The sequence below is a fragment of the Mytilus trossulus genome, chromosome 9 (assembly GCF_036588685.1).
Source record: "Mytilus trossulus isolate FHL-02 chromosome 9, PNRI_Mtr1.1.1.hap1, whole genome shotgun sequence".
Taxonomy (NCBI): domain Eukaryota; kingdom Metazoa; phylum Mollusca; class Bivalvia; order Mytilida; family Mytilidae; genus Mytilus; species Mytilus trossulus.
Genome location: NC_086381.1, coordinates 8,878,703 through 8,889,322, shown reverse-complemented (window position 1 = coordinate 8,889,322; position 10,620 = coordinate 8,878,703). Strand labels below are relative to the sequence as shown.

The window sequence follows — 10,620 nt, the reverse complement described above, 5'->3', positions numbered from 1 at the left end:
TTTATTTACTTATTTGGGCGCCAAAAGGGTATGCACCTGTAAACTAATTTAACCATTAACACATTCTGTATGTGCTAGTCCCAAGCAAGGAGCCTACGATTTAGTGATTGTTGTTTTTGCTGTATGACATAATTTTCCCGCTTTTAATTATATACAAAATACAAAAATCGGGCCGTTTGTTTTCCCGTTTGAATTGTTATACAATTGTATTTTTTTGGCCTTTAAAGCAGACAATGCGGTAAAATGAGTCTGACCTATGGTTGTTAAATTCTACTGTAGTATTTCATTCGGTCTCTGGTGTACTTTAAGGGGTGATACTGAATGTGCAAGCAAACAGCACAAATTATGAGACCTAAAAGTTTTTAAATTTTCAACTGCATTTGACCTGGTATCCTTTTCAATACTAGTATTCGAGCGTCATTGACGAGTCTTTTGTTGATAAAACGCGCGTTTTGCGTACACAATTCGAATCCGGATATCTATGATGGTTTTATAATGAAATGCAGAGCCAAGAGTTGCAAGTAAGGAAATTGAACTCCGGTCGCCATCACGATTTGCCCGTTCTGGAATTCAAATATCGGTTTCATTGGTGACGACGAATATTTTCAAATTCAATACGACGAGTCACGGCCTCATGTGGAGCAAAATCGGCTTATCTTCCCAAAGCACTCGAGATCACCCCGGTTCCAACTATAAAAAATCAATTAGAGCGTAACTTGCATCCACTTCTTGAACTTGAGTGAATAGTTGTCTCATTGGATATCCTTTCACATTTTCTAGTTATCTCACCTGTTCCGAAGGCCTAAGTGAGCTATTCTCATCACATTGCGTACGTCGTCGTCGTCCACCATCGTTCGTCTTCGTCCGTCGTCGTTTATTAACTTTTTACATTTTAAACTTCTTCTAAAGAACCACTGTATGAAACCATTTTTTAAATGTTCCCACTGAGGTTTTGCCCAATTTATGTTGCGTTAAAGCCGATCCGTCATTTGAGAGGGTCCCATTTGAGACAGCCATCAACAGCAGACTTCGTTTGACACAGAACCCTATGGACAATACATACACGTGTCTTCTTTTAGAGAACCAATAAAATTAATGAAAAAACATAGCATGGATTTTCCTTATGAGGTGCTGACCAAGTGTTGTTACTTTGTAGCTGATTTGTCATTGTACTTATAAACTCATTCTCTACAATTTCAATGAATTTAATTTATCGTTAACTTCTGTAAACTTTACATAAGTCTTCTGCTTTTGATTAAATTACGAGGCTAATATAAAACCAAATATGGCCTCAATCGTTATGAGAGTTTAATTATGTTATGATTTTAACTTTTTTTTACGTGCTTTCAAAACTAAAGTAGAATAAGGTGAGCGACAGAGCCTCTAGTTTTTATGTTATTTTTTTTTTAAATAAGTTATATTTAGCGAGTGTGCAATATGTTAATAGTTATCAAAGGTACCAGGATTATGATTTAGTACGCCAGATGCGCGTTTCGTCTACATAAGACTCATCAGTGACGCTCATATCGAAAAAGTTATAAACCAAACAAATAAAAAGTTGAAGAGCATTGAGGATCCAAAATTCCAAAAAGTTGTGCCAAATACGGCTTAGGTAATCTATGCCTGGGATAAGAAAATCCTTAGTTTTTCGAAAAATTCAAAGTTTTGTAAACAGGAAATTTATAAAAATGACCACATAATTGATATTCATGTCAAATCTGCCTTTGAACGGTGTTAAAACCACAAAACAAGATCTAAATCACACACGTCAAGCTATGAATTGAATGAATTGAAAAGTGACGACAGAAGTTGAAATCGACCCTTTCACCTAAATTGGCATATGTTTAAAAGAATCGCATGTGAAATCCAGTAATGTAATTAGGGTTTTACTTGGTTATTTTTAAATCATTGACACATTTCATCATAAAATTTTGTGAAAAGAGCTACTTAACTTGCTTTATGGAGGTTCTTTATCCATGCTAATATTTTTTTCATTTTTTTTTCTCCTATTGTTTTTCTGATTGTCTAAACCTTTATATTTGATGAGCACAAGGATTATAACGTTTAGTTTGTGATCTTTTATTTTAATTTTGTGGAAATAGTACTGAACATGGTTATAAGAACTGAATAAATATTAAAAAAAAAATGTTTTTTACGTGGTTAAAACAAAATAAGTTTCAATTAAATGTGCATGAAATATTTGCCACTGAATGTTAAACAACATAAAAGTAATCGGAGAAATACATAGTCTTTTTAAATAATGCATTGATTTCTACTGAATTAACATGATAAAGGTTACAATTAACACCCCTACTTTGGCTGTATCGAATTTATCTGTCCTGATTATACCTTTGTGTGTTTGTGTCCCAATGCGTTTTATTTCTGGTGTTAGGCGTATATGTTTATGGACTTTCCAGAAATATAAGTGTTGTACCATTGAAAAGGAGAAAGCTTGCATGAACTCGTCATTTTCAATACTGGTATGTCAAAAATTTGAAAAACATCAAGATTGTAAAATGTTGTACCATTTTACATCAAAAGTTTGAAGAAAAAAAATGTGATGCCATTTCTTTATTCTTCATAGTTATGAAGACTGAAATAGTTGCACCCTTCACACTTCTTAATTCGCCATGGTGACAAATATTGATTCCCTAAAACTTCCTTAGAGAGAACACTGGTATATATGACAGTCCGGAGGGGTAGTTGCTTCACAGCATATTTAAGCTGTCACAATATAATCTGTACCGATTGCGTGTACATAAAAAAGATGGGGTACGATTGCCAATGAGACAACTCTCCACAAGAGACCAAATTCATGAAATTACACAGAAATAACCACCTTAGGTCACCGTACCAATACCGCATAGTCAGTGATAAAAGGCCCCGAAATGACAAATATAAAACAATTCAAACGAGCAAAAAATGAAAATAATTTATGTACAATAAATGAACGAAAAACATATATGTGACACATCAACAAACGACAACCACTGAATTACAGGCTCCAGACTTAGAACAAACACATGCACACAGAATGTGGCGGGATTAAACATGTGAGCGGGATTCCAACCTTACTTAGGACAGTGGTGTGTGTAAAGTACAGCATAACAACCAACGAACTATACAAATCAGTGGAACAGTGTTTCTAATAATAACTGGTGAAATACGATAGATTTTCCGATAGCCAGTAAAAGGGTGTCATGCTTTATACATTTGTTTATGTATGTATAAATTATGGAATTTGAATGTTTTATAAGGCTCAAGAAGTGTTATTCATACTTATAAACTTTAAAACATGATAAAAACTAATATAAACTCGCAACTAATGACAATGTATGAACAGAGAATTTTTTTTTAAATGACCTTAGCACACATATGAGTCTGACAGTCTTGTCCTAGTTAATTACTTTACTAGATTTGACATATTTTTCAGTGCGGGTACATTGTACCATATGGTTTTAAATGGCCAAAGGGACATAACTCTAAAATCTTGAATGTCTTAATATCCTGTGTATGCTTGTCTTGGAAAATATTTTTAAAGATCTTTATAGAAAAATCCGGAAATAAATCAATAATAAAATATTAAACCCGAAAGAAAGGTTAAGCAATGTTGATGTACTGGTATGATGGTCTGGATTTATATTTGACTGGGTTTTTTTTTTAAATGAGGAAATGTATGCCGCCAATTCGTTCAAGATTAAAAAGTTATAGTATACAAGAAGATATTTTATTTCCAATATGAATACATTGTATCCATGCACGTACATCAACATTGTATCCATGCACGTACATCAACATTGTATCCATGCACGTACATCAACATTGTATCCATGCACGTACATCAACATTGTATCCATGCACGTACATCACCATTGTATCCATGCACGTACATCAACATTGTATCCATGCACGTACATCAACATTGTATCCATGCACGTACATCACCATTGTATCCATGCACGTACATCAACATTGTATCCATGCACGTACATCAACATTGTATCCATGCACGTACATCAACATTGTATCCATGCACGTGCATCAACATTGTATCCATGCACGTACATCAACATTGTATCCATGCACGTACATCAACATTGTATCCATGCACGTACATCAACATTGTATCCATGCACGTACATCAACATTGTATCCATGCACGTACATCAACATTGTATCCATGCACGTAGATCAACATTGTATCCATGCACGTACATCAACATTGTATCCATGCACGTACATCAACATTGTATCCATGCACGTACATCACCATTGTAGTTCCGACTATTTTTGAGAATCGGTCAACCAAAATCAACGAAAAAAATCGATTCTTCGGGTAATGTCAAAAGGGACGACCACGCAAACACTAACGTAACACTTGAAAACCCATGGACAATGAACAATGAGCGTTAAGTATTTGATTTCAATAATTCTCACCTTTGGACCATATTAGATAGAAATTGGGATGAATGAACTATTTATTTATTTGAGGACATTCTAGTCATCAATAAGTCGAAACATGATGATAAAGATTTATTGTTTGCTCTTTCTTCGCTGATTTTATACAAAATGAATCATTCAGATCTCTCCTTTATCCTTTCCGTTTAAGGGTGAGTTTGTAAGTAATATCAGGATATGGTTCTGGACAACACTCGTAGAATATTTCATTCCGTGTTGAATCAACTTTCAGTACGTCAACAGCCGAATTCACTTCGTAGTTTGAAACGTCAGGGGGTCTAGAATTTGTAAGATTCACTTTCAAACCATTGTTAGTCCACGATCCGAATTTCCATTGGCAAGTTACGTCCCCTTGTTCGCTCAGAGTACTGCTGTCACAGTAGCTAATTATTCGAGACGGGATCACTAAGTAGACCATACCATGGTAATATACTGTTGCTCTGACCTTGCTCAATTGACCTTCCTCACTACCTCCACTGAAACAAAACAGAAATGTACACGTTTGTCTCTATACTGTGTGCATTATTTAGGGTCTTCAAAATTTGTAACTGAATCTTTTAAAAGAGTTGAATGCTAAGTTAAATAACTGGTTAACTTTTTTTGCAATAAAACAGCGATCTGGTCAAGTTTATATCAATATTTTGATTTAACGTAAACATACAGAACTATATCAAACCTTGAACTATCTAAAATTAGTAACAATGGAATAAATAATTGATAAACATAAAAAACAAACAAGATAAATTTTTATTACGTTTTCAGCACTTTTGCCTTGCAGTATTTCTGTTTCTTATCTTCAAAAAATTGACTAAATCCCAACTAATATTTTCTAAACATTAAATACCAATGCCGGAGAAAACTTCGTATACAGTTCAAATTTGTTAAATTTTCATTGGTATCCAGTTTGAAAGAATAACCATACCTTTTCATTGCTGGACGGTTTATTTACCCATTTTCTTTAAACAGTGGAAAATTATAAAAACTAAAGGCATGGAAGTATCATATTATAAAATTCTTCCGTTGAAAAGATTAGCAATATATCATTAACTTCATATGGTAAAGTCGAAACAAACAATTCTAATAGATCTGGGAACTGCAAACTAAAACATTTGTCTGCTTGGCTATTGTAGTCTTACAGAGATATGCACACGTTCGGTGTGTTCAATAATTGTGGATTATATTACTTAAAGACTAAACTGGAAAAAGGCTAGCATCATCGTTTGATTGTTTGCTAACTGATAGCTACCGGATTTTTCTTCTTTTTAACATATTTACTTGTTGTAGAGAACTATGTCGGGTAACCACACGCTGTCTGCTGGAATACTGAGAGACTGTAACCCATGGTAACTTCTTGGAGTCCATGTTAGTCGAGGATCCTTCCAGTGTAATGCCTGCCATACTTCTGCTGTTAGTGTCTTTGGTCCCTAACAATTAAAAAAAAAACACGGGATTTATAAATACATGAAATGGTATTAAAAAAAAAAACTATTCACTAATCAACTCGTTTTAACACCAAAACCTCTTTTCAATTGTTTTACAATCGTTTCTCAAATGTGTATCTCACTTGTTTCCCAATTATTGTATTGTATTGATGTACGTACGTTTATTTATTTGTTTCTAAATAAATCATTGATACACATAATATTCATGTTTGTCAACAATGATATTATCTCTTAGAAAGAAGATATTCTTCATACTTTTCAAAGGTGGTTTTTTTTTTCTCCTAAAAAACGCTAAACATTATTGAAGCTGTGTAAAAATAATCGTTAAAAGTGGCTTGAACGTTTGGTACATCATCCATTATGAAATCTGAAAACAGATATTTGGTTTATATTCTAAATCAGTATTATCCGTTTTAGTAAACAGGGTCTTGTCTTATCGCTGCTTTGAGTCTATTTTTTGTGTGTATGTTAAATGCCAAATAAGATGGTATGATTTCCAATGACACAACTCTCCACAAGAGACCAAATGACACAGAAGTTAGGCTTTCTTTAGTGTTAGTCATTTGTAACTGATTTGAACCGAGTCAAAATTTTTAATTTATTGTTGGCATATTGAAGAGTTTGATATACGTATTTCATTTATTATTATATAAATTAAAAAAAAATCAAAACAGACTATGGTGGATAATATAACTACTTTAAAACGATGAATGATCACATGTTATTGATTATATATGTTAAAAGGAATACATGCATGTGACCTTTTATGTTTTACTTTTGAAATAACAAAAGCAAAAAATCTGTACTTTCTGCTGTTTAAATTGATTTTTTATCTTTAATCCTGTATTATTTTCGAAATTAGTTTAAATTTTGATTTCTAATTATTAAACAAACATAATGATAATGCATTTGTTTAACAATCATAAACTCCTTTAAAATGATATGAGACATTTAGAACAGTCTACGTGGGACAATATGAACTTTGGTCGCAGTTGAAGGCCGTACAGTGACCGATAGTTGAGAGTTTTTGTGTCATTTGTACTCTAGTGGAGATTTGTCTCGTTTCCAATAATACTACATTTTCTTATTTTCTAATATCTTAACATGTAAAGACTATATCTCAAAAAACAGGGTTTTTTTCTGCTTATGTATAAACTAATGTCTGTTTTGTCTTCAGTTAAAATAAACATACTACATCTATGTTTCAAAGGGGGCACTATGGGTATATGCCCACAATAATTGTTTTCTGTAACGAATTGTATGCTGATCTTTGGTGGGGTTATCGGAAAGTAACTTATTGTGACTGGTCCATTTGTCGCGAAAGAGCATTGTTGAAATATGTCAGAACTGCATACCGAGGAAATTGATGTCAGACAATAACCTTTCAGTCTTAAAAGAATACCAAATTTATGTTTAAGTATTTGCTGAAGGTTCGTGTAAATAAACTCATCTGAGATACCAGGATTGAAATTTTATATTTAGCCAGATATTTTGTCTAAAAGACTCATCAGTGGCGCTCGAATATCGACAGAAAAAATGTAAAAGGCCAAATAAGTACGAAAATGAAGAGCATTGATTGATTGATTGTTAGTTACTTTACGCCGCATTAGCACAACAAGGCTGTATCGCGGCGAGATGATTGAAGAGCTAATTTCAAGTTATCCTTTGTTAAAAGTCGGTAAATGGCCGTTTTCACCGTTCAGTTATGTTGTGAATCTATAGTTGTAAAGAATTTACACTTATTACAGACGCCAATGGAACATTAGGTATATGCTTGTAAAAGAGAGGATCGCTTGTTGTTTAACGTTTAATTGTGTAAATGATGGTTTTGGCATATTTATAACCTTTCTGTCCAATCCTGCACTGAAAATCCTGTCCGAATAGTTTAAAGCACTACTTCAACCAACTGTGGTTTTTACAAATTATAATCCGTTTTAGTGGTTATAAAATAAGGTAATATATATGACGGCCATATCAAATAAAATAAAATATCTTATCATATTTATGTAAGAAATATAGATGACAATTTATATAATTAAAAAAGACTGAAAGTATACCATATAAAAAGGTTAAGCAGATACCAAGGAACAATAACAATCCATCTATATTCTATCATTAATATTAATGATTAATGTTTATTCATATGCTTTCTTATTATGAGCTTCTGGAGATAAATGACTCGAAATGCATTAGACAGTCCATGTACAGAGACAGAAAACGTATTGCTTTGCTGATTATGTTTTGATGACACTGTGCTTTGTTCCCACCATCCGTATTGGTTGAAACTCTATCTACCACATGATGAACGAATAATGGAGCAGAAGCATTCCACAGGAATTATTATGAACTGTTTTATGCATTTCGTCCATCAATGTTTGTCTTCTTGGACAATACAGTGAAGTTACAAGCTACTACATACATTAAATTGGGATATGCCCATGCGACAGCAGTAAGAAAAAGTATGTTTCAGAAAAGGAAACATTTGGCCGCGCAATCGTATGTTTTATTTTCATCGCAAATTATACCATATATGTAATTTTAAAACAGGTGACACAAACGTAGCATTGGAGAAAACAAGTTGTGGCATAAAAGAACGCATGTTTTGTGCAAACGGATATCTCCATTTAATTTAGACTCTTGCACAACCTTAACAACGTAAGTGAACTCAGACTTTTAGCTGAGTATGCGGTATAGGTTTTTGCTCATGTTTTAAGGCAGTATAGTGACCTTTACATATTGTTTTCTTTTATTTCCTTCGGTCTCTAGTGGAGAGTTGTCACAGTGGTAAGCATACCACCTCTTCTCATTCTTATATTCATGAGCATAGCTGAATAAAACACGCTACTAGATCCAAACGTATTAGAGAAGGCTTTCAGATTATAAAAACAAGTTTAACAGTGGCGGATTCGGGGTGAGGTTTCCGGGGGTAGGAACCCCCTATTTGAATGGGGACATATAGTTGGAACACCCCATCCCCTTTTTTCCTCCTGGGTTTGGAACCCTTCCCCCTTTTTGAAATGGCTGGATCCGCCCCTGTTTAATATAATATATATATAATTTAATTTAAAATGTTGACTGTTATATACCAACTAAAGATCGAAAACCCTTTTTAAAAAATACTTACAAATTCCACTATTCTAAGGAGTGACAGTGTGTGATCTACTATGACTGTTGGTGTGGTTATTGTTCCTGGTCGGGCTTTATCGTTATAGTTTCCTAAAATCAACTTTAATATTTCCTCCTCTGGAACCGTAGCTTGTCCTAGAATACAAATTTAAAACTTCCTTATAGTATTATATAAAGCTCACGGTATAACGGGAATCCCCACGCACATGTGACTCGCCATTAGATGTAGCAATAGATTTTATAACATTTGAAAGTGTGCGCTATTTCAATAGTCAAGTGCGTATTGCTTTTATAAAGGACGTCATGTCATCCAACTGTTTTTTTAAGTAGAGCGGGCGAAATTTTTCTCCCATCTTCTTTTTTTTTTTTTTAAATCATTCACAGTAAAAAAAAAAAGGGAAATCAAAATAAATAATCATTTGGTCGCACAATTTTTTTGCGAATCTAGTATTTTTATTATGGGCAAAATTAGGTATTTCTGTAAACCCTGGCTCTCATAAAGTATACATTTCATAACTGGATTAAATTAACTATATAATATTGGTTATTCGTGTAAAATAAACACGAACAAATAGCACATTGAACTGAATGTTTGCATTCAAAAACTTTTTGACATATTTTTGAGTGATACAACTCTGACTCGGACGTTATAAAAAGTTTTTGTACATAAAAAAAATCTGTAGATAAATGTGTCTAATAGACGAAAAAAGATAAGAACAATTTTTATGTATATCTGCTATTACTTAAAATGAATAAAGGTATATGGACTAAAGTGATATTTTAAAAATGTTTCCAATAACAATGAGTAGCCGCGAGATTCAGGAGATAAACAAGGAAATTTTAAAGATGAAAAATAAAAAAGCAAAAACTAATATCTAAACTCAAACTTAAATATCAAAATGTATGCTTCAGGTAGGACATTAAAAACATAAAACGATAAATAAAATATTTACCATAAGCCAAACTGAAATTTGTCCATGAGGTCCAAAATAACACTTGTGCTAGACACACTATATGCATTGCACACTCTTTGGTTTTCTATCTCATAATGAATATCAAAACGTACTAAAAGAGTGCTGCTTACATCTTAGTTAGCATCAAAACAGATAAATTACAGAAATAAACAGACCTTTGACCTCTAAAACAACAACCTTTTTATATAAAATTTGGTGCAAACACTGAACAGAAAGGTTATTGACAGAGTTCACAGCTTGAACACTCTGATATATACGGATGTTATGTCTTCTTGTGCATTAAACCAAATTGAAATATTAAAACTAATAATTACTACATATTTACATTAATAAGTGCTGCTGGTTTTAATCTTATATTTTGGTTTTTACATTTAAGATTATCGTTAATGGAATGAAAATGGAATTCGATGTTTTTTGTTTATGAGAACAGTAACATCATTCAGGTTTAATTCTCGCTAAAGTTAAAATTGCCAATAAGTTTCCTTCCACCAGAAATCAAATGACGTAGAAGTAACTATCGGTCATTGTACGGCCTTCAGCGACGAGCATAACCTAAATCGCATACTAGTAGTAAGTCATAAAAGTCCTTGAACTGATAAATGTAAAACAAGGCAAACGAG

General features: G+C 33.1%; 1 protein-coding gene across 1 annotated transcript; it reads right to left on the bottom strand.

Annotated features, from left to right (window-relative positions):
• Nucleotides 1-4,460: 4,460 nt before the first annotated feature.
• LOC134683553 (neuronal acetylcholine receptor subunit alpha-2-like) lies at nt 4,461-10,119 on the bottom strand. The gene is made up of 4 exons (XM_063542863.1): nt 9,980-10,119; nt 9,025-9,161; nt 5,734-5,882; nt 4,461-4,934 (listed from the first exon to the last, which is right to left on the bottom strand). The coding sequence occupies exons 1-4, from the start codon at nt 10,044-10,046 to the stop codon at nt 4,592-4,594; spliced, it is 696 nt and encodes a 231-aa protein (XP_063398933.1). The 5' UTR covers nt 10,047-10,119; the 3' UTR covers nt 4,461-4,591.
• Between the last annotated feature and the right edge of the window lie 501 nt (nt 10,120-10,620).